Source organism: Cherax quadricarinatus, chromosome 39, assembly GCF_038502225.1.
Source record: "Cherax quadricarinatus isolate ZL_2023a chromosome 39, ASM3850222v1, whole genome shotgun sequence".
NCBI classification, from domain to species: Eukaryota; Metazoa; Arthropoda; class Malacostraca; order Decapoda; family Parastacidae; genus Cherax; species Cherax quadricarinatus.
Window position 1 is genome coordinate 4,980,880 of NC_091330.1, and position 25,000 is coordinate 5,005,879.

Below are 25,000 nucleotides of genomic sequence, written 5' to 3' on the forward strand. Positions count from 1 at the left end.
TCTTTATAAACATTTTTAGGGAACTTGTTTCCTGACTGGCAGCACCATTGTTTATGTTTCCAGGTATACAGCAGCGTCGGCTACGTCTCCAGGTTAGCAGCAACATCGTCCACGTCTCCAGTAATGCGACGTCTCCAGGTTAGCAGCAACATCGTCCACGTCTCCAGTAATGCGACGTCTCCAGGTTAGCAGCAACATCGTCCACGTCTCCAGTAATGCGACGTCTCCAGGCTAGCAGCAACATCGGCTACGTATCCAGTAATGTAACGTTCCAAATAAGTTCCATCAAACACCTTAACTACTGGGAGCGCCTGGAAGCACTTGACTTGTACTCACTAGAGCGCAGGCGAGAGAGAGATATCATAATCTACACCTGGAAGATTCTGGAGGGACTGGTCCCTAATATGCACACAGCAATCACTCCATACGAAAGCAAAAGACTTGGCAGGCGATGCAACATACCCCCAGTGAAAAGTAGAGGCGTCACTGGTACACTAAGAGAAAACACAATAAGTGTCCGGGGCCCCAAGACTGTTCAACAGCCTCCCACCAGCAATAAGGGGCATTACGGGGAGACCCCTGGTTGTCTTCAAGAGGGAGCTGGACAGATACCTAAAGACGGTGCCGGATCAGCCGGGCTGTGGTTCGTACGTTGGATTACGTGCGTCCAGCAGTAACAGCCTCGTTGATCAGGCCCTGATCCACCGGGAGGCCTGGTCGTGGACCGGGCCGCGGGGACGTTGATCCCCGGAATTCCCTCCAGGTAGACTCCAGGTAGCAGCAACATCGGCCACGTCTCCGGTAACGCGACCCCACAACGCCTAATTTACTCGTTGTGGTCAGCTCACAGACTCCTCAAAGAAATACCATCACAATTGTCGCTGATACCATCACAAAAATCTCCTGGAATTCTGGTGTCAAAGACCCCGGCGGAAAATCCGTTAAAGCTGGACAATTAGTGACTGAGTGTACCTGTGCGTACCTGGGAGTACTCACAGGGAAGCACAGGAGGTACACGAGTGTGTGTGTAGTTCTGGGAGAACTGTGTGTATTATTCGTGGGAGTACACGTGTGTGTGTGTGTGTGTGTGTGTGTGTGTGTGTGTGTGTGTGTGTGTGTGTGTGTGTGTGTGTGTGTGTGCGTGTGTCTTCCTGGGAGCACCTGCGAGTGTTCCTAGAAGCATCTGTGTGCTCCTCGAGAGTTTGTTCTTCGGAGTACCTGTACATGTTGCTGGGAGCACCTGTGTTTGTTGCTGGGAGCACCTGTGTTTGTTGCTGGGAGCACCTGTGTATTACAACAACATCCTTCACATGTTCCTTTCATAATATTTGGTGATCATGCATTTTGTATGTAGTTCCTCTTTCGTGTTCTTCATTCTTTCCTTATCTAAGCAGTGGGAACTTGTTATCACTGATCACTGCCCACTGGAAAACTTTGTTTATATCTTCTTGCATTTTTTTGTGCCTTCTACCTAAGAGTTTCAGGACTGGGCCGCGGGGGCGTTGACCCCCGGAACACCCTCCAGGGAGATCTACCTGGAGTCTACCTGGGGGGTGCTCCGGGGATCAAAGCATCGGCGGACAAGTTCTCGACCAGGCCTCCCGGTGGATCAGGGCTTGATCAACCAGGCTGTTACTGCTGGCCGCACGTAATTTCGAAATCGAACCTTAGGTCATCAGCTTTCCACGCTTGTAGATATCTGCCAACCTAACACCTTAAGCCCTTCTATTTTTCATCGTACTAATCATTAATATTGACAAAAAAAAAGTAATTTCCAGTAAGATTAGATGAGAATAATACACCGTTATGCTAACTGAATTCCCATTTTTAACTTTCCCTTTAGAAATTCTTAAAGAGAAAGATAAAAGCAAATTCTTCAGCTCTGAGGCTGTGGCGGAGAGTTTCCTAACAAGTCAGCTTCCAGAAATTAATTATCCGATAGGAACTGAAAAACTCACTAAGGGCATTTAGGCTGGTGTCCCCTCTTGCCTTGGAGACCTGATGGATGGTCCGGTCGGTCCGGTAAACGTCCGACAGGACCAAAGGACGAACGGCCGGTCTGGGAAATAGCCGGTCTGATGGACGGACAGCTAGTCTGATGGGCGAGCTTCTGATCTGATAAACGGAAAGACCTCAAAGGAAATAAGTCACGATTTTTTTTTTTTGGGGGGGGAGAGGGTTATCCTAAGTATTTTACAATATAAGTATTGTACTTATGTATATCCGTACCTAAATAAACTTACTTATGAAGAGTCTGATGGCCGGTTGGTTGGTCTGTTAGACGGATGTCTGGCCTTAACACACAGGTGCCACAGCCAACATAACTTTCATACAGCAGATTATACGCAATTTCTAGGAATTTAAATTTTAAATACAAGCGTCAAGTGAACCATAAAAAAAGTAGCAGTATTTCTGAAGATTTGGAGTGTGTGTAGCGGTAAGGTTAGTTGGAGTTAGTGGCCGACATCAGGCTTGAATAGTCCTTTTGTCGCCTAAAGACTAAGGACCGAATTCTTGGGGTGGACACAAGAGGCTATTGAGTCGTCATCCGCGTCGTTATTTCTACTAGATTTTAAGCACGTTGTAGCAAGTATTGCATTCTAAATTAACACCTCTTCTACGCACTATAAATACGGTAGGAGATAATCCCGTTCTTGGAAAAGCATAGATTTGAAACGTTTTTAGGTCTTACGTTCTCTGGGCACCGTGGCCAATACGAAAATAAAGCATCCGAAGCGGCCTGGAAAGCGCCTGGGGCGGGTGATCCACTCTGTCACATCGGGGACCTTAATCCACAAGTTTACAAATAACGCAACAGTTGCCTCCCAACACAGGTAGTTGGAGTGTCACTGTCCGGGAAGTGGGGGCTGAAGGGACCAGGAGTGTGTTACACGACGTGTACATAAGAGCGATGTTCACGTTGTTACAAATGCTTCAGTGACCCTACAGGGCGGTTTGTTCCACTCATCTACAATTCTGTTGTTAAAGCAGTTGTTTGATATACGTTACAGGTATCGGTGACGGGTTTAACACACACTAACAACATTATCCCACTATATTTCTGCAATGTTTGATGATTTTCAGTGATAGATTTCAAGGTATATATTGTCAGTTCTAACGGCTAACTAGTTTCCATTTTTATTTGCATCACTTCCTGGGAACATTTAAAGTCCCTTGATCTGTACTCTTTCAAACGCAGGCGAGAAAGACGCATCATTATTTACATCTGGAAAATTCCTAGAAAGCAAGAGACTCGGCAGACGATGCAAAACACCCTCAGTGAAAAACGTTGGTGCCATGGTCACGCTAAAGAGATGACACAATGAGTGTAAGGAGCCCAGGACTTTTAAACAGCCTTCCTTTATAAGGAGGATTACCAACAGGTTCCTGGATGTCTTCCTCTTCCATTGGGAACTTCATGAATTCCTCAAATCGGCTCCTGATCAGCAGGGCTCTAGTTCGTAAGTTGGACTGTGTGTGGCCACCAGAACCTGCCTGACTGATCAAGCCTTAATCTACAGGAAGGCTTGCTTTGGGACCATGCCGCAGGGGCGTTGATCTCTCGGAAACATCCTTCAGGTATCCTTCGGCTAACAGGTATACCTATACGAGGCCTGGTTTCAGACCGGGCCGCGGGGTTTTTGACCCCCGAAACCCTCTCCAGGTATACTCCAGGTATACCTTCCCTTCCCTCAGCGTCATGCAAGTACCGATCCCCTCCCCTCCCACTACGCTCACCGTCCTCCCAACTCGGCATTCCCTTCAAATCCATTCCACCCAATTCCCCCACTATTCCCGAACACCTTCACTCCCCACCCTTCTCCCCATTTTCCTCGTTATCTCCATTCTCTCCTCCTCTCTCTCTCTCTCTCTCTCTCTCTCTCTCTCTGCCCCTTCATTCTATCGCCTATTCTCCCTTTCCTACCTACGTATTCATCGTGTACCTAATCATATTAGTTATGAAAAAAAAAGCCTAGTGAAGATATCACAGAACAGAGTACAGACACTAGCTTTTATTAAAACTCTCAGTTCTTTAACAGAAAGGTCAAAAGTTGATCTTTTTAACGCTATTGTCAAGAACATCCCAGTGTGCCTCCCAGCATACATAAGGGGGATTACCAATAGACCCCTGGCTGTCTTCAAGAAGGCACTGGACTGGCACCTAAAGTCAGTACCTGACCAACCGGGCTGTGGTTCGTACGCCAGTCTACTTGCGGCCAACTATAACAGCCTGGTTTATCAGACCCTGATCCACCATGAGGACTGGTCTCAGACCGAGCAGCGGGGACATTGACCCCCGAAACCCTCTCCAGGTAAATTCCAGGCAGTGAAAAGGTAGAAGACGGCTCACAACATGAAGAGAAATAAACGCAACTGCATTCTCTTAGGAAACCTCGACTGACAATGTTTTGGTCTTCGTTGGACCTTGTATTTAAGTAATCAATGTCCAAGGACTGAAACATGTCCTAAGGGGAGGCATTCATGTCAGTTTCCCCTCAGACACGACGTTGACTTCAATCACAGAGTGAAACAAAAGACAAATATAAAAGAAACAAATAACTAAATACAATTTATTCATTCAGAAATTTCCCGTGTATGAGACAGGTCGTCCTCCAGCCTCTCCTGCGACTTTTATTTCCCGTTTACGTGAAAAAGAACGCGAAGAACGCGTAAGATTTTACAACATGCTCCGCGCTGCCAGACGCCAGCCATCTTGTTTTAATTTCGCTATTATCGCGTAAATGTTCTTGACAATAGTTTAACAATCTAACCAAAGTTAACGTAACCTAGATAATCTATGCAACTACCTTGCTAAATTATTGATAAAGCAATGGAGGTAAAGCAGGAAAGAAAGGAGTATGTGGTCGACATTTTTCCGGGCTGTAAGAAAGCATTTAACACTGGGACGCTAAGTTACAACAGTAAATTAGAGCAGTAGTCTACCTGGAGTATACCTGGAGGGTATTCCGGGGGTCAACGCCCCCGCGGCCCAGTCCACGATCAGGCCTCCCGGTGGATCAGGGCCCCAACCTTCTAGAATGACAGGGCCAGTTTGTAAAGCCAAATTTAAAGGGTTTATTATAATTTTTGTAATGTTTATGAATAATAATGTTTTGCAACTGTTGACATTATACAGTGTAGAACATGCATAAAAGTGAATTTATAATTTTATGTGAGGGCCGTATCCATTTCCAAAAAGGGGCATATGAGGCCCTCAGGGCCACAGGTCGGGGGTCCCTGAATTAGTGGAACCATACGAAGGTGAGAACCAGGAAAAAATGGAAACCAAAGATGTGAATGTCAGAAACTACTACTACAGCAACAGGTTGCTTGATCAGAGTGCACGAAATGCGTGTAAAAGGTTCATGTTTGTTGTTGGTTAATTCGTCGGGAGAAGCATCTCACTGTTGGCCTTCGGGCAGCGGACACCAACAGTCTGATCAATCAGGCCAGTAACCAGTAGGCCTGGTCTAGGTCCGGGCCCCGGCGAGAAAAAGGGGTTGAGACTGTGGTCCCGGTACAGCAAGGCGATTTGCATTTGACACTTCATAAATATCAATCACAACGCTGTTATCTCCCCTCACCCCAAAAAATAAATCTTTGTGCAGTATAGAAATATAGTTTATATGTAAAAAAAAATACCGCCCGATAATACACCCGATAATACAATTTATTCGAAAGTGCCATCCATCCGTTGATGATGCTCGTCGCCGCTGCCGGTCGTAGCGACGACACCTTACGTCATTACAGCCGCCACTGCCCAACCAACGTTCATGCCGCCGCCGCCGCCGCCTCCGCCGCTCGCCACCCTCAACCTACACCGGTCACAAAGTGCTCCCGTCTTCTTTGACCCAAAAAGGCAACATTTCCAGACTCATCCATCACCTGGTCAAGGGGGGAGAGAGAATAACACAAGAGTGTGATGAAAGGGGGGAAGAAAAGAGATAGAAACAGGAGAGAAACATCATTGACGAGGAGAGGGAGCTAGGAGAGCATGAGAGTGTGTCATTCACTGATGAATGCAGGTAGGAACTGTGCGAGAGAGAGAGAGAGAGAGAGAGAGAGAGAGAGAGAGAGAGAGAGAGAGAGAGAGAGAGAGAGAGACTATAAATAAGAGGAGAAACAGTTCCGTCTTTCCCTTGATGCCGGGGAGTGGCTCTTGATCTAAGAAATAGGCCCTATTCTCCACTTAAATGGATCGACCTTGAATACCCCCTATTTCCCAGGCGCTACTTAACCCCCTCAAAGGTTAACGCTTTCCCTTAAATTTAATAAAAATCGATGTACCCTGAATCTGCATCACTCCACGCACGGTAACAGGTATATCACAGGTGTAGAAGAAACGTAAGAAGGGATAAGAAAGAAAGACGCAAAGCTGGGAAGAAATAAGGTGTGTAGCGGGAGAATGGGGGAGGGGGGGAGAATGAGAGGGAAGAGGAGGCAGGTAACAAGGGGAGGGGCCAGGTAGAAGCACAGGTATTTTTCCCACACTTGTCAGCGTCTCGTCAGGTCATAGCGGCGAGGGTGTCATGAATACACGGTCGAGCTGGACATTCTTATTATTATTGGTATTACCATTTTACTATTACTGTTATTACTATTAATTATATTTTTGCTGATATTATTATATATTATTAATATTATTATTATAAGCTGGTAAGGCTCTTACCGAGCTTCAGGCATGAGAGATAAAGAACTTTGACTCGTAGGATGAGGAAGCATGGCTCGAATTCTTTGATCAAGATCCCTTCAAAAAGTCTAGGCTTCTCCCCTGAAGGGACAGACACATCCCTTCACCAGCATCAAGGCTCCCTTACTGAAGGGACACATACATCCCTTCACCAGCATCAAGGCTCCCTTACTGAAGGGACACATACATCCCTTCACCAGCATCAAGGCTCCCTTACTGAAGGGACACATACATCCCTTCACCAGCATCAAGGTTCCCCTATTGAAGAGACGAGCTGGACACACATTTCACCACTTACTGATTACACACGACAATGCTCGCTCGCCTGCACCCAGTGTTCCCACTCGTGTATTGTGTTCATATGAATGAGTTTGGCCGAATTAGGCAGGGAAATGTATTTTTTTTTTTTGAGGTGGGGTTGTGTGTTGGGAAGGGGAAAGAGGGGGGATGGGAAGGAAGGAATATCATACGAGAAATATTTCCCCTTGCATTCTCTAAATGAGGATTTTTTTTTTCTCTCGAGCATCCCGTTTTTTCTTAAAATTTGGAATGGGCTAAGAAAGTTTTTATAGACACAACATTTCGATCTGTGTAGAACGAAACATTGTCCCTATAAAACATTGATTTTATAAACCTTTACACGGAGCAAAACCAGACTTCATAAAGCTCATTACCCGAACTCCACTGGACTTCGAACAAAAAAAAAAGGACAACATGCCCATGCACTCAGCCAGGGTCCCAGACTCGTGGAACTCAATGTTCATTACGAACTGCAAGAAACCCCTTTCGTGTGTCTTAAGTATACAATGGAGAGGGAGCCTAGACACGGGTGTAATCCCACAGTCGCTAAAAGCAACGGATATAGCCCCACTCCATAAGGGTGGCAGTAAAGCAATAAGAAAGAACTAAAGACAAATAACTCTTACGTCCCACATCATAAAAGTCTTCGAGAGAGAAGCATAATCGCAGATCACTTAAATTCCCAACAATTGCGCAGTCCAAGGCAGCATGGGTTCAGAGAAGGTCGATCCTGCCTCTCGTCACTATCACATCTGCGAGGAAAATGACAGGATGAAAAATGAGCACCTTCAAAACAAGGGATACCATGCCAATGATGATCCTTTTTAAATCACTTGTTCTCTCTCTCTCTCTCTCTCTAGGCTGGAATACCGCTGTACACCAACAGCTCCATTCAAAGCAGGTGAAATCTCAGACCAAACACCTTAATTACTGGGAACGCTTGGAGTCACTTTACCTGTCCTCACTGGAGCGCAGGGGAAAGAGATGCATCATAATTTACACCTGGAAAATACAAGAGGGACTGGTCCCAAATCTGTACACAGAAATCACTACCTACGAAAGCAAAAGACCGGGCAGTCGGTGCAACGTATCCCCCTCCCCCTCATGAAAAATAGGGGCACCATTAGTACACTAAGAGAAAACACTAAGCATCCTGGGACCCCAAGACTGTTCAACAGCCTCCCACCAGCCATATCAATAGACCTCTGACCGACTTCAAGAGGGAGCTGGACAGATGCCTAAAGTCAGTACCTGATCAGCCGGGCTGTGGTTCGTACATTGGACAACGTGTGACCAGCATTAACAGCCTGACTGATCAGGTCCTGATCAACGGGAGGCCTGGTCAAGGACTGGGCCGCAGGGGCGTTGACCCCCGGAACACCCTCTAGGTAGACTCTAGGTAGACATGGAGCGAAACGTTGTTACAAGACTCCAGGTAAGAAAACCTTTCTCAGCAACATTCTTAAAAAAAAAAAAACAGTATTACACAGTGAATTAGTATATAACTGTGGTTTCAAAACCTGTGCTCGGTTTCGAGAGTCATTGTGGATGGAACAATCATAATTGTAGCGGAATGTAATTGAATAATTTTTTCTTTATCAACCGTATCTGAAATTAAGCTTTTAGATTAAAAAACTGCAATTGTAACCGACTGTTGCTACAATTACACCATACAACCGCAGTGCTCTGATTGTGTCATGACGAAATGAGAGCTAACACAGGTCAGGTGGTACACAATATGTCGTTCAACATTATAGTTGTACACTTTATGTGAGTACACAGACACACACACACACTTGAAGACACAGATGAATCACAGGGATGTTAGGAAGTATTTCTTCAGTCACAGAGTAGTCAGGAAGTAGAATAGTTTGGAAGCGATGTAGTGGAGACAGGATCCATATGTAGCTTTAAGGAGAGGTGTGATAAAGCTTATGGTTCAGGGAGAGTGACCCAGTAGCAACCAGTGAAGAGGCGGGGCCAGGAGCTATGAATCGACACCTGCAACCACAACTAGGTGAGCACACACGCGCGCGCGCACGCACACACACACACACACACACACACACGCACACACACACACACACACACACACACACACACACACACACACACACACACACACACACACACACCAGCAGCGGCCAGTGAAGAGGCGGGGCGAGTAGCTATGACTCGACCCCTGCAACCACAAAGTACAACTAGGCGAGTACACACACACACTTGATCATAAGGATTTGTGCGTACGAAACATGTATATCACAGTACAGTGGACGGTGAGAAGCCTCATCTGTCTCACCACACTGTCAGAGTTTTTAAAGCGATAGGATTCCACGCTGAAGCAACTCACATGTCCTAACATTCTTAAGGTCAATGCAAATCCAGAATCGAGAATATTATGAATGTAAGAACACGGAAGAACTGCCATGGTATAGGATGGAACATTTTCTCCCATACGAGAATTAATTTTGCCTTAAAACTTAGATCCTAACCATGCTGAAATTTATGTAAGGTTAGGTTAGGTATGGTTTGTCAGGAAACAAGACAAGCGTTTCCTGATGTGGGTTTTAGTCACACGATGACCCGCCGCTGGAGCTTTTGGCCATCCAACCGAAGCCTTCCACTAGCTTACCGGTCCACCATCTTTAAAAATTATGCTTATAATTTTCAATATAAATTTATGTAATATAATAACAATGATGAGAGTAAGACACATGTGCAACATCTGGGTATCTTTATTGTAGACGTTTCGCCATCCAGTGGCTTTATCAATACAAATTCTAGGACATAACTTGAAGACAGTAGAACTATGTACAGAAGATGAGGTAATCAGTCCCTCAACCTAGGAGTAGGTGCGAACAGCACCATAGTCGTGGAGATTCTGAAGCAGAAGAAAGAATCCTGGCGCTTATATAGTAACGTCAGGTGTAGCAGACGAGGGCATATTCACTGGTAGGCGGGATTCCCTAGTGGAAGTAGGTCCTTCCCAAAGAGATGGGTTAGTTGTAGTAGTAGTTGTCGTAGCCGAGAAGGTTATGTACATGTCCTCAGAATTAAGATTCCATGATGTTGCAGTGTCTGACAAGTTGTGTACGAATGGTATATAATACCGACAAGATGAGAGTAAGACACATGTGCAACATCTGGGTATCTTTATTGTAGACGTTTCGCCATCCAGTGGCTTTATCAATACAACTTGTCAGACACTGCAACATCATGGAATCTTAATTCTGAGGACATGTACATAACCTTCTCGGCTACGACAACTACTACTACAACTAACCCATCTCTTTGGGAAGGACCTACTTCCACTGGGGAATCCCGCCTACCAGTGAATATGCCCTCGTCTGCTACACCTGACGTTACTATATAAGCGCCAGGATTCTTTCTTCTGCTTCAGAATCTCCACGACTATGGTGCTGTTCGCACCTACTCCTAGGTTGAGGGACTGATTACCTCATCTTCTGTACATAGTTCTACTGTCTTCAAGTTATGTCCTAGAATTTGTATTGATAAAGCCACTGGATGGCGAAACGTCTACAATAAAGATACCCAGATGTTGCACATGTGTCTTACTCTCATCTTGTCGGTATTATATACCATTCGTACACATAATAACAATGGCAGAATTACCAACACAGTATTAGATAAAAAGGACATAAATGCAACTAACGTGACATTTTATTGTAGCAACGTAATGGCTTGACAAAGCTCATGGAGAGCGAAACGTTGCCACAATAAAATGTCGCATTGGTTGCAGCTGTGGCCTTTTATTGATACTGAACAAAATTGCTGTTGCATAAACAAACACGGCAATTTCTGGCTAATTTATTAAGGCACAGCTCGCATACATGAATTTACTGGAATATATGGCGGGTCAGAGTGGATAGGATTGAGGGAAGGTGAAGGGGTGAGAAAGGATAAGACGGTGCAAGTAAATGGAAGGACGAGAATGGATGAAATAGAGCAAAAAGTATGGAAAGGTGGAAGTGGATGGAAGGGTGAGTAGCTCAGAGGCAGAAACAGCACAGAGGGGATCCACCATCAACAATGGCCAGGGAAAGGTATCTACTACAAATTTTTAAGACATTTAAACCGGCTGGTTTGTCGGATTTAAATCGAGGCAGTAGCCATGAATCCCCTTATTGATATCATGCAATTTTTCACGCCACAGAACAATAGTAGGCTTAGGAATGGGAAGTAAGCGTTGCCGTAATGTGTTCCGCTAATTTCGTGTCGCTAAATACTCCTTTCTACTCTCAAATAATCCCTTATTAGTTACTGACAATTTCCTGCATACCTTTGGAATATACTGTCATTATACAATACGATAGTGATGAATATATAGGATAGTGAGGCCTTTAAAAGGATGGAACGGATAGATGACAACATCGGAGGCTAGCCGTAGGGGGCAGGGCGGCCGGCGTGACGGAGGTAGGAGAAGACGGGCCTAACTTCATTTCACGCACTTTTAACTATCAATCATAGGATGAGCATGGCCACCAGCCTCAATGGTCATCTCTCCTTGCATTGTTCTACATCTCACCTGAGTCAAAGGGTATGCAAATATTTCAAAGCGCTTATCAAAGGAAAGCGTCTATGTAGGTACGGAGGTTAAATCTTGGAGTGGTGAACAGGTTTCCTAGTACTGTGAAGCTTACTTTAGTCTTGTGATCATTAGCTTTATCTTCTGAAACGTTGCCTAATGTTGTAAAGCCTCAATTTAGACCTGTTAACTTCAGCCTCCTGGTCTAGTAAATTGTACTCTTGGTACGGTAAATCTTTGAGCGACCTTCAGAATCCTTCTGTACCTGGGATTATTACCATAGTTCTGAAATCCCACCATAACCGCATAAATCCATTCGCAATACCGAGTATAATAATAATATCAGTCACATCGATATATTCAATACAACACTGATTCAGCAGTGACTTTATACAAGCATAACTAACAAGAAACACTCGTCGTGACATCTGATTTATAAACGTGTTGTTGTAAAGACTTTCTAGGACACTTATTTTTTATACCTTTAGAGGGAGGATATATTATTTACTGGGAAGTGCTAACCCTTAATGGTCATATAGCGCTTGAGGAATGGGAGGTAGTTAGGTTTCATTAAACTCATCGATTTGCCCCATTTCCTTTAAGTAGAGAGCTCTTCGCCAGCATCGAAGCAGCCTGTTCCAGTAACTACTCGATTTAGAAAGCCCTTTGACCTACGTCAGCAAGGTCAGCAGTAACAGCCTGGTTGATCAGGCCCTGATACAAGAAATCCTGAATATCATAGGAAGTTCAAATCACCTTACCATCGCAGGTGGTGAGAGTAGCCTCGCCCTTCATTTGTCTGGCCGTGTCAGGTGAACTGTGAATGAAGCTTGCTTGGTAATATGTCAGCAAGGATTAGCCACCTTCCCAAACATTTATCCTCATTATTTTCTCGTTGGATTTGAATGCAAAATCATTTTGTTTCAAGTTTTCTCACGTCCAGAATGGAAAATTGAGGAATTTCCTTTAACCGTATTCATATCTGTCGACTTAATTTCTTGTATTAATGACGGTGGGTACTGGAAGATTAATCTTATATAAGGGAGTAGAAATGGCTCCATGAACAGCCCTCGAAAACATATTTTTCATTATTTACACAAATAACCCGCACATAGAAGGAGCTGATGACGATGTTTCGGTCCGACTTGGACCATTTACGAAGTCCAAGTCGGGCCGAAACGTCGTCATAAGCTCCTCACTTCTCAGTGCGGGTTATTTGTGGATTGTTCCAGTCACGGTACTGTGCCTTTTCATTATTTGTTATGCATATATATTTATATCACCTCCCTATACCATCAATGTATCCTATAAATTTATGTATTATTTTGTATAATAAAGTATACATATTTATCTGTAAAATATGATGTGGTACTGAAGCAGAATATTAAAACAGCCTCAAGGAGAAATGGATTTTTCCTTGAAGCCTAATACATTTATTTTTCTGAGGTCGTGGAAGACAAATGAGGGGAAAGGGAGAAGTTCGTAGTAACTTACCCTTTAAGGGAGGACAGAAGTTCCTTGATTTCGGCGAAGGGTTCTTGATCCATGAAGCTGGAGTTACCGTCTCTTCTAGTGTCACACCTGAAAAGAAACATATAATAATAATTGATAGATTATATACAAGAGAGAAAATAATTTACTGGAAGTAGGACGTTCCTCGAGTGGTTGATAGGCCTATTGCAGTACTTCTTTTTTCTTTGTTGTTACTTAGCTCAGGAATCGCTCATTTGCCCAACCAGAGCTGGCACTGGCTTCCGGAGGTCACCGTCCCCGCGGCCCGGTCCCAGACCAGGCTTCCTGGTTCATTGTCTGATCGATTAATCTGTTAGTACCCACCATGAGCAGCCCAACGTATGAACCACAGCCTAGCCGATCAGGAACTGTCTTCAGAAACTTGTCGAGTTCCCTCTTGAAAGCATCTAGGAATCCTGTTGTTAATCATTTTGTATGAAGGGAGAGTGTTGAAGAGACGTGGTCCCTTTACATTTATTTCTCTCCCTTAGTGTACTCGTCGTTCCCTGCTTTTCACCGGGGAAACCTCGCATTGCCTGCCAAGCCTTGAAAAGCCCTACCAAGCTCTGCCAAGCTTACCAAACAGGCTTCGTAGGCGAAACTGCAGACTACGGTATTATACTGAGACGACGTTTCGTCCAGCAAGAACTTTATCAGTTCACAAATAGATTAAGTCAATTCACGAACTGATAAAATTCCTGGTAGACGAGAAATCTTAAAAAAAAATAAAGTAATTTTGTGTTTTATTTACAAACTAGTCAGAAAATTCCATCATTGTTACAACAAGCAGTTTGTTTACTGTCAGGAGCTCTGATCAGTCTCTCTGGCAGTTACGTCTTCAACTAACTCCTTTGGAAACTGATCACATTAATCCTTTTAATACTGAGTAACCCGTTTGGAACGTTGTAAATGGTATGGAGATACTGAAACTGCGGAAAAGGATAATTTGTGTACAGAATAAACGTCCTGAACTGTACCTACCTACGTGGAGGTAGGTAGAGTCCTAAGCTTTACACAAGTGTCCTTTTCCATGCTTGGAAAGTGATCACAAGTGATAAGTGGTCAGTTGAAGGTACGCTTTCAGTCCTCTTTCAACCCCCACTGATGGACACACTTATATTGACAGAAACTGACAGCGTTAATCCTAGCTTTTTTTTATTTTAGTATGTGTATAAATGTGATTAATTTGTTCGCTCTAACACACACACACACACACACACACACACACACACACACACACACACACACCTACCTATTACTCCACCAGCTCGTACTACCACCTCATCCGGTTAGAAGAATACCAACACCACCACACCACCCACTACCATCACTCCAGGATCTACATAACCATACCATCCACCACCATTGCCTATTTACCATCTCCATCACACGACCCACCAACATCATTCCACTACCACCAAAACTACACAACACACCACAATCACTCCAATGTACAATTTTCAAGGGTCTTATACTTTCGGGATCAACGCCTCGCGACCCGTTCCCCGAACAGAGCTTCATTTACTGCAAACAATGAATACCATGTTTATTTCACTGTCCAATTAGCATTACCGTGTAATCTTTGTTACATTAGAGAACCACCATTACACTCGACTCTGCCACCACTATAGAAAGATCATTCGACCAGCCTCTGCCACCACTGCAGAGCCATCATTACACCAGGCTGTCGTCACGACTAGATAAACATCATTACACCAGCCTCTATCACCACCATTAAATAGCCTTCATAACACCAGCCTCTGTCACCACTACAGAATCATCAACCACCATCGGACGCACCAAATCATTTGCCATCACCAGTCATTTTTCACCACCAATCCTGTGCCACTACCAGTGCCACTCACCACCACAGGCAGCCACGCCACACACACACACACACACACACACACACACACACACACACACACACACACACACACACACACACACACAATGTATCAACATTGTGGCAGCTGCATCAACAGCACACCACTGAAGATCGGCTATTTCTCACAGTCCTCCCTCTCTCTCCTCCCTCTACCTTCTACGCTATCGACTATCAACGCAATCTTTATTTCGGTCTTGCTCGAGCGTCGTGCGGTGCAATATGAGACGTTTCTCCTTGTTTACCTCTGTTTGTAGCTCTCTCTGCTGTCCTTGTTCTTGGTTTATCATTCTCGACCTAAGCTGTTTTTCACCTTGTTTCGTACACACAGACACAACACGTGCATATGCACGTATACACACGCACATATAGATAAGTACACACAAGTAGTTATAGACACATGTGTGCACGCGTACATATCGGTATATCCACTCACGCGTGCGCAGCATCTGCGTTGAGTCCATACCTGGTCAAGCACCTAGGAAAGCTTCATAAGTGCCGAGATCAGCAATCAAGATTAGTTCCGGAACTGAGGTGGAATGCAATTTGAGGAAAGGATAAACGCACTACATCAAGCATCTTTATCCGAGCGACGAATGAGAGGGAACATGATCCCTACGTACTACATACTCCTAAAGTATTCACAGTAAACTTTGACACTGATGAGACAGGAATGGGAAAGCTGCAGGGATGTTAGGAAATACTTCTTCAGTCTTAGGGAGGTGTAAAGGGGGCACTGGCTTGAATTTACATTAAACATACATTCTTCAATCACTTTCTATATTATTTATAATGCGGCGCAGGTGGATGGACGCCGGGAAGCCGGTTTGATTAGGCATGAAGGAGGCGGGGTCAGGGAGCTAGAACACAACCCCAGCAAGAATAAATGACTGAACACCTACTTTTTTTTTTTTTTTTTATTTGCTGCAGTCACAGAAAATAAGTACCTCATTGGCATTTCTCGGCAGTTCTTCCACTCTACAATAATTTCAACCCACTGCTGCAGGTTCTCCGCAAATACCCTAAACTGTACATATGTAGAAGCAGGATTGCAAATCACCTGGATTCCCAAAATCTGCATAATCCAGGGCAACATGGGTTCAGGGCAGGTCGCTCCTGCCTCTCACAACTACTGGATCACTATGATATGGCCTTGGCTGCACTGGAAGAAAATCAGAATGCAGATGTAATATACACAGACTTTGCAAAAACATTTGACAAATGCGATCATGGCGTAATAGCCCATAAAATACGTGCTAAAGGAATAACTGGGAAAGTGGGGAGATGGATCTTCAACTTCCTAACAAATCGAACACAAAGAGTAGTGGTCAACAGAGTTAAATCGGAGGCTGCCATAGTGAAGAGCTCTGTTCCACAAGGCACAGTACTCGCCCCATCTCATTCCTCATCCTCATATCAGACATAGACAGAGATATACATCACAGCACCGTATCATCCTTTGCGGATGATACTAGGATCTGCATGAGGCTGTCATCTGCTGAGGACGCGGTTAACCTCCAAGAAGATATAAACGAAGTTTTCCAGTGGGCAACGGTAAACAATATGATGTTCAATGAGGACAAATTCCAACTACTCCGTTATGTAAAACTGGAGGAGATAATAACTAGAACAGAGTATACTACAGACTCTGGCCATAGAATAGAGCGGAAAAATAATGTAAGGGACCTGGGAGTAGTAATGTCTGAGGATCTCACTTTCAAGGATCACAACAGTGCCACGATCGCACTTGCAAAGAAAATGATAGGATGGATAATGAGAACGTTCAAAACGAGAGATGCCAAGCCAATGATGATCCTTTTCAAATCACTTGTTCTCTCTAGGCTGGAATACTGCTGTACATTAACATCTCCATTCAAAGCAGGTGAAATCGCAGATCTAGAGAGTGTACAGAGATTCTTTACTGCACGTATAAGTTCTGTCAAGCACCTTAACTACTGGGAACGCTTGGAAGCACTTGACTTGTACTCGTTGGAACGCAGGAGGGAGAGATATATCATAATCTACACTTGGAAAATCCTGGAAGGAATGGTCCCAAATCTGCACACAGAAATCACTCCCTACGAAAGTAAAAGACTGGGCAGGCGATGCAAAATGCCCCCAATTAAAAGTAGGGGCGCCATTGGTACACTAAGGGAAAACACCATAAGTGTCCGGGGCCCAAGACTGTTCAACAGCCTCCCATCAAGCATTCGGGGAATTGCCAATAAACCCCTGGCTGCCTTCAAGAGAGAGCTGGACAGATACCTAGAGTCAGTGCCGGATCAGCCGGGCTGTGGCTCGTACGTTGGACTGCGTGCGGCCAGCAGTAACAGCCTAGTTGATCAGGCCCTGATCCATCGGGAGGCCTGGTCATGGACCGGGCCGCGGGGGCGTTGACCCCCCGAATCCCCTCCAGGTAACCTCCAGGTAATCCAGGTATGTAGTGGGTATCACCTTAATATTTACTTTCACATACCACCACTACAACAACCAACTCCCATCACCACTACCACCATCACCACCACCACTACCATCACCACCACTACCATCACCACCACTACCATCACCACCACTACCATCACCACCACTACCACCATCACCTTACCCCACCGTGACCACTGTCACCTGACAGACAGGTAGGGGTTTAATCGTATCTTTTATTATTCATAATTTGGTGCTTATGGTGATGCATGGCTGTAGCGACACTCTTAAGCCTCTTACTTTACATACCAAAGACCACACTTAGATGAGGGACCGGTCCATTGCACGCCGGGGAGAGGGAATTAAGGAGGAGTGGGAGCCGGGGGATGGGAAGTAGGGGAGGGGGTTGACGGGGAAAGGTAAATAAAGGGAGCAGACTCCGGTAGAGGGAAGCAAGGAATAGTGAAAATCGGGAGTGGAAGGAAGGGGAAGCGGAGAGAAGGGAGGATTGGAGCAAGGAGGTAGGGGATGTAAAGGGTAGTGGTTGCCAGAGTTAGGGAAAAGAGAAGTGATAATGGGCAGCAGAGAAGGTAAATAATGAGAAAAGGAACTATAAAGGTAGTAGTGGAGAGCTGAAGGAATGGGAAAACGATAAACAACTGAAGCAGGAGAAAAGGAAACGAGAAGCAGTAATACCACTCAGTAGAGCTAAATAGAGTTAAACGTGGAAATTAGAGTGGTTCATATATACACTTGTATACATGTATACTTGTATACTTGTTAACAATGCAGAACAAGACATAAGGGAATAAAAATCTTTAGCATAATATCTATCGCACTCTCGTGCATCGTCAGGAGCTATGCAATGTTGCAAGGCCAGCAAGAGATAGTAAGGGAAAAACATTCTCTTTGAGGCAAGGCAGAATAAATAACAAAAAAGGCACAATACCGTGACTGGAACGATACACAAATAACCCGCACATAAAAGAGAGAAGCTTACGACGACGTTTCGGTCCGACTTGGACCATTGACAAAGTCACACTAACCAGAGGCGGAGCAGGACGGCTATATATAGGCAGGAAGAGGTGGTGGTAGTAGTAGTAGTAGTAGAAGTAGTAGTACAAGAGTTGTATATAATACCGACAAGATGAAATTAAGACACATGCACAACACCGGGGCATCCCCATCATAGACGTTCCGCCATCCAGCCAGCCACTGGATGGCGAAACGTCCACAACAAAGACAACCAGACGCCGCACATGCGTCTTAATTTCAACAGTAGTTGTAGCAGTAGTAGAAGAAGAAGAGGTAGTAGTAGTGGTAGTGGTAGAAGTGGGAAATAAAAAGGACGAGCCAGTCAAATACAAAGGAAGGGGAGCACTGCAAGAGAGCTAGATGCCCACAGAGGGAGAGCAAGCCCACAGAGGTGCGTGAAAGGGAAGTGGTGAAATAAATGAAGAAGGAACAGAAACACGAGACAGGAGAGAGAAAGACAACCCAGAGGAGAAAAGGAAAGAGGAAAGGGGAAGAGGAAGAAGAAGAAAAAGAAAAAGAAAAAGAAAAAAATGAGGATTCAGGTTAAGTCACGGGTGTTCTGAAGTTTGGAGCATTTTACAATGTAGTGGGAGAGGAAGGCATCTACAGAGACGAAGCCAGGGCTAAGGTTCATACAAGGAAAGTTGTGTATTAGAGAGGATTCAACTAGACGGCGACTGTTCGAGTTGGAAGTAGGGAAGACAGTTTTAGCAGAAGACCAGTCTATAGGATGGCTATGATCTCTGACGTGACAGAAAAGAGCATTGTTAGTGTCGGCAAGCCTAACACTATTTTTGTGCTCCCTAAGTCTGTCAGAAAGAGATCGACCAGTTTCTCCGAAGTATTGAAGAGGACAGGAGGAGCAAGAAATAGAGTAGACACCAGGAACATCTGTAGAGGGAGGAGAGGTATGAACGAGATTAGTGCGAAGAGTGTTAGTCTGGTGGAAGGTAAGCTTGATGTCTAAGGGACGGAGAGAATTGTTGAGATTAGAAAGGCCGGAAATGTAGGGAAGGCAGAGGATAGAAGAGTTCTCATGAGTAGAGAGTTTGGGAGAGAAGAAATTGCGTTTAGCACGTGAGAGGGCAGAGTCTATGAAATGGAAAACTTCAGAACACCCGTGACTTAACCTGAATCCTCATTTTTTCTTTTTCTTTTTCTTTTTCTTCTTCCTCTTCCCCTTTCCTCTTTCCTTTTCTCCTCTGGGTTGTCTTTCTCTCTCCTGTCTCGTGTTTCTGTTCCTTCTTCATTTATTTCACCATTTCCCTTTCACGCACCTCTGTGGGCTTGCTCTCCCTCTGTGGGCATCTAGCTCTCTTGCAGTGCTCCCCTTCCTTTGTATTTGACTGGCTCGTCCTTTTTATTTCCCACTTCTACCACTACCACTACTACTACCTCTTCTTCTTCAACTACTGCTACAACTACTGATGAAATTAAGACACATGTGCGGCGTCTGGTTGTCTTTGTTGTGGACGTTTCGCCATCCAGTGGCTGGCTGGATGGCGAAACGTCTATGATGGGGATGCCCCGGTGTTGTGCATGTGTCTTAATTTCATCTTGTCGGTATTATATACAACTCTTGTACTACTACTTCTACTACTACTACTACCACCACCTCTTCCTGCCTATATATAGCCGTCCTGCTCCACCTCTGGTTAGTGTGACTTTGTCAATGGTCCAAGTCGGACCGAAACGTCGTCGTAAGCTTCTCTCTCTTATGTGCGGGTTATTTGTGTAAGGCAGAATAGTAAAGCGTCGGGCCAAGTCGCTGTAGAACTGATTCTCAACCAGGGGTAAATTTACCCCTGGGGGTAAAAAATTATATGGCAAGATGTAAATTGATTAACACTTCAATTTTTTTTTGTGTGAATAATACTCATATGACTAATTCATAATTATTTTTCATAAATTTTTTGTATGGAAGGGGGTAAATAGAGAAATATATGAAGCCGAGGGGATTAATGATGGAGAAAAAGTTGAGAATCACTGATGTAGAGTGACATGACCCGACGCTTTAAGCTTCTGCCTTGCGTCAGAGAATTACCCTCCCTCCCCCCTGCTGTCTGTTGCTAGTTTTGCAATATTTTATAGCTCCTGACGACGCACCGAGTGAGAAAGATCTCTTGGTAAATATTTCCACCCCCACGTGGCTTGCTTTTCAAGCAAGTTACGTGCAGCAAGGAGATACTTGGTGCCTCATTCCTTTCATCAAAAAATTATAGAGAGAATTTGACGATGTGTATAGGTCGTGCAAAATATAATAAAAAAACTCAATTCAATTGAAATGTTTAACAAAATAGCCAATTTCCATCGATTCTAAAAAGTTATTGAGTAGTTTCAATTGTATGTGTATAATAATGCTTACTTGATGTTATTGTCTCGTATAAGACCTGACGAAGAATATGTCGGAGATGGTCACCTGAATGACTCTCACTAGGGGCTTCAAGCGAAGTGTTTTATGTCTTTATGATTTGTCTTTTGCTGCGTGTATTAAGTGCAAGTGAGTAGTTGTATAAAGTTGTGTAAGTATACATAATAGTGGTTGCATTAGAGAGGGAGAAAAGGTGAAGATGCGCAAGATAGTGGGAATTTGTTTGCCATTGGCTCTACCACCAGTCATTACCACCACTGGCACTACTACCACTGGCACTACCACCACTGGCACTACCACCACTGGCACTGCCACCACCAGCCACTACCACCAGTTGTCCATCTTATAATGCCCCCGCCTCTTCCCTACCCTCTTGGGTACTCCCCAGGAGCTGTAGGGGAGAGAAGGTAGGGTGGCTGTCATGAGCCAGTCACATGCGTCAACAAATTAGTTCCAGGGAATAAACGACCATCAGAGCCAGGTCTCTCTCTCTCTCTCTCTCTCTCTCTCACACACACACACACACATACACACACACACACACACACACACACACACACACACACACACACACACACACTGCAAGAAGGCCTCTGACACAGTTCCTCACAAGAGATTAGTGCAGAAGCTAGAGCATCAGGCGCATATAACAGGAAGGGCACTGCAATGGATCAGAGAATACCTGACAGGGAGGCAACAACGAGTCATGGTGCGTAATGATGTATCACAGTGGGCACCTGTGACGAGCGGGGTCCCACAGGGGTCGGTCCTAGGACCAGTGCTATTTTTGGTATATGTGAACGACATGACGGAAGGGTTAGACTCAGAAGTGTCCCTGTTTGCAGATGATGTGAAGTTAATGAGGAGAATTAAATCTGATGAGGACCAGGCAGGACTTCAAAGAGACCTGGACAGACTGGACACCTGGTCCAGCAAATGGCTTCTCGAATTTAATCCTGCCAAATGCAAAGTCATGAAGATGGGGGAGGGGCACAGAAGACCACAGAGTATAGGCTAGGTGGCCAAAGACTGCAAACCTCACTCAAGGAGAAAGATCTTGGGGTGAGTATAACACCGAGCATGTCTCCGGAAGCACACATCAATCAGATAACTGCTGCAGCATATGGGCGCCTGGCAAACCTGAGAACAGCATTCCGATACCTTAGTAAGGAATCATTCAAGACACTGTACACCGTGTATGTCAGGCCCATACTGGAGTATGCAGCACCTGTTTGGAACCCGCACTTGATAAAGCACGTCAAGAAACTAGAGAAAGTACAAAGGTTTGCGACAAGGTTAGTTCTGGAGCTAAGGGGAATGTCCTATGAGGAAAGATTAAGGGAAATCGGCCTGACCACACTGGAGGACAGGAGGGTCAGGGGAGACATGATAACGACATATAAAATACTGCGTGGAATAGACAAGGTGGACAAAGACAGGATGTTCCAGGGAGGGGACACAGAAACACGAGGCCACAATTGGAAGTTGAAGACACAAATGAGTCAGAGAGATAGTAGGAAGTATTTCTTCAGTCATAGAGTTGTAAGGCAGTGGAATAGCCTAGAAAATGACGTAGTGGAGGCAAGAACCATACACAGTTTTAAGACGAGGTTTGATAAAGCTCATAGAGCGGGGAGAGAGAGGGCCTAGTAGCAACCGGTGAAGAGGCGGGGCCAGGAGCTAGGACTCGACCCCTGCAACCACAAATAGGTGAGTACAAATAGGTGAGTACACACACACACACACACACACACACACACACACACACACTACCTCACGCTTTCAGAAAACGACAGATGAAATATTGGATTTTTTTGTGGTCGTGACTTCCACCTGATCCCAGGAATCATTGAGCCTTCACCTTATATAGTGTTTTCCACCTCATACTTCCCACCTCACAGCTCCACCTTATACTTCCTACCTTACACCATCTTATATTCCCCTACCGATTAATTTCATTCGCAGGAAAACGCTAAAACAATAGGGATTTTATAGTGCCTGGGGAATGGGAGGTACTCAGACTCGATCGTAATTTACACATCTGGTGACGGCGACGGTGATGCTGACGGATCAGACTCAACACCTGTGCTTGACGTGATGGATCATACTCAACACCTGTGTTTCACGTGCATCCCAGCACTACTGTAAAGTCTACCCGCTGATACTCTTGTTTATACATCTCGGAGAATGTGGGTAGCTACAGTACTTTATCTGAGAGGGAAGACTGTCTTTACTCGTAGTGTCCCGTTCTCTGCACTGAATTATTCATATTTGTGAAGTTAACATCTTCATGGTGTCTTTTTTGAGGTCTCAGCTATTTCGGTTAATAGGAGAAATATTTTACAATGTTGAAACAAGAACCGTGGTAGCCTTCAGGTAGACTCCAGGTAACCTCGCACACTGAGGGTTCTCTCTACAACAACAGCAACAAAAAACAGATGTGAGCATATCTGTTGTTTAGTGATCGAAAAGTTGAGGCTGCAGGAGTTAAGCCTCAGCTCCTGGCCCGGCTTTTTGACTTTACGCTATCAGTTTCTTTTTCATATTTCGACGTACCAGAGCTGTCTTCAGGATTTTCTGACGTATTTGAAATTTCAACAGCAATATGTTCATTACAGCAACTGTTGTAACCTACGGTATTCCTAAAACTGTGTTCCTGTTTTACATAATCCATTCATACTTGTTCTTGAAACTGTGTACAGAGTTTGCCTTCACCACTTCCTCATCTAGTTCTTTTCACACACTCCATTTCAGTGAAGATGAGATTATTAATGTCTTATTATCCCTGTGATGCATTTGTGTTTTAAACTTACATCAGTTGTTCTTGTTGAATATATATATATATATATATATATATATATATATATATATATATATATATATATATATATATATATATATATATATATTAGGAGTCTGTGGAAACAAAGAACTTTGTCCTTGGAGGCAAAGAGGGGAATGTATGAGAGTATAGTTTTACCAACGCTCTTATATGGGTGTGAAGCGTGGGTGATGAATGTTGCAGCGAGGAGAAGGCTGGAGGCAGTGGAGATGTCATGTCTGAGGGCAATGTGTGGTGTGAATATAATGCAGAGAATCCGTAGTTTGGAAGTTAGGAGGAGGTGCGGGATTACCAAAACTGTTGTCCAGAGGGCTGAGGAAGGGTTGTTGAGGTGGTTCGGACATGTAGAGAGAATGGAGTGAAACAGAATGACTTCAAGAGTGTATCAGTCTGTAGTGGAAGGAAGGCGGGGTAGGGGTCGGCCTAGGAAGGGTTGGAGGGAGGGGGTAAAGGAGGTTTTGTGTGCGAGGGGCTTGGACTTCCAGCAGGCATGCGTGAGCATGTTTGATAGGAGTGAATGGAGACAAATGGTTTTTAATACTTGACGTGCTGTTGGAGTGTGAGCAAAGTAACATTTATGAAGGGATTCAGGGAAACCGGCAGGCCGGACTTGAGTCCTGGAGATGGGAAGTACAGTGCCTGCACTCTGAAGGAGGGGTGTTAATGTTGCAGTTTAAAAACTGTAGTGTAAAGCACCCTTCTGGCAAGACAGTGATGGAGTGAATGATGGTGAAAGTTTTTCTTTTTCGGGCCACCCTGCCTTGGTGGGAATCGGCCGGTGTGATAATAAAAATAAAATAAATAAATATATATATATATATATATATATATATATATATATATATATATATATATATATATATATATATATATATATGCAATAAGATCACAGTAAACAGGTGATTTCAAAATATGCAAAACAACCACTCTGAAAGAATAGAGAAATTCCAAGCGCGGTCGTGACTACTCACGAAAGCGCTTGGAATTTCTCTATTCTTTCAGAGTGGTTGTTTTGCATATATATATATATATATGGTCATCAAGGAAGTCACGGAGGCACTCTCCAGCGAGCTCAATATCTGGTTCCTGGACGACGGTACCCTGGCTGGCACAACAGAATCTCTCCTGGAGGACATCAGTAAAATTAAAGACATGGGAGAAAGCCTGGGCCTTTCTTTAAACCCCACCAAATGTGAAATAGTTTCTACCAATCAACAGTTGATCCAGAATATTAGTACCGTTTTACCAGGAGCACGAGCCATTGATCCAGCCAATAGCACTCTCCTCGGTGCTCCTCTTGGGTCCAATGCCATCGATCTGGTCCTAGGAAAAAAAGTCTCAGACCTCCGGACGATGGAAAGCAGGATGAAAGACATTGACACACACGATGCCTTCTA

The 25,000-nt window shown here is 44.4% G+C and overlaps 1 protein-coding gene across 4 annotated transcripts in view; it reads right to left on the reverse strand.

Annotated features, from left to right (window-relative positions):
• LOC138853758 (uncharacterized) overlaps positions 1-25,000 on the reverse strand; it is a 269,343-nt gene that overhangs the window by 61,640 nt on the left and 182,703 nt on the right. For all 4 annotated transcript variants that reach the window (XM_070092300.1, XM_070092298.1, XM_070092297.1 and 1 more), the window contains one exon: positions 13,032-13,118. In XM_070092300.1, the coding sequence (XP_069948401.1) occupies positions 13,032-13,118 (87 nt within the window). The remainder of the gene's footprint in view (positions 1-13,031; positions 13,119-25,000) is intronic.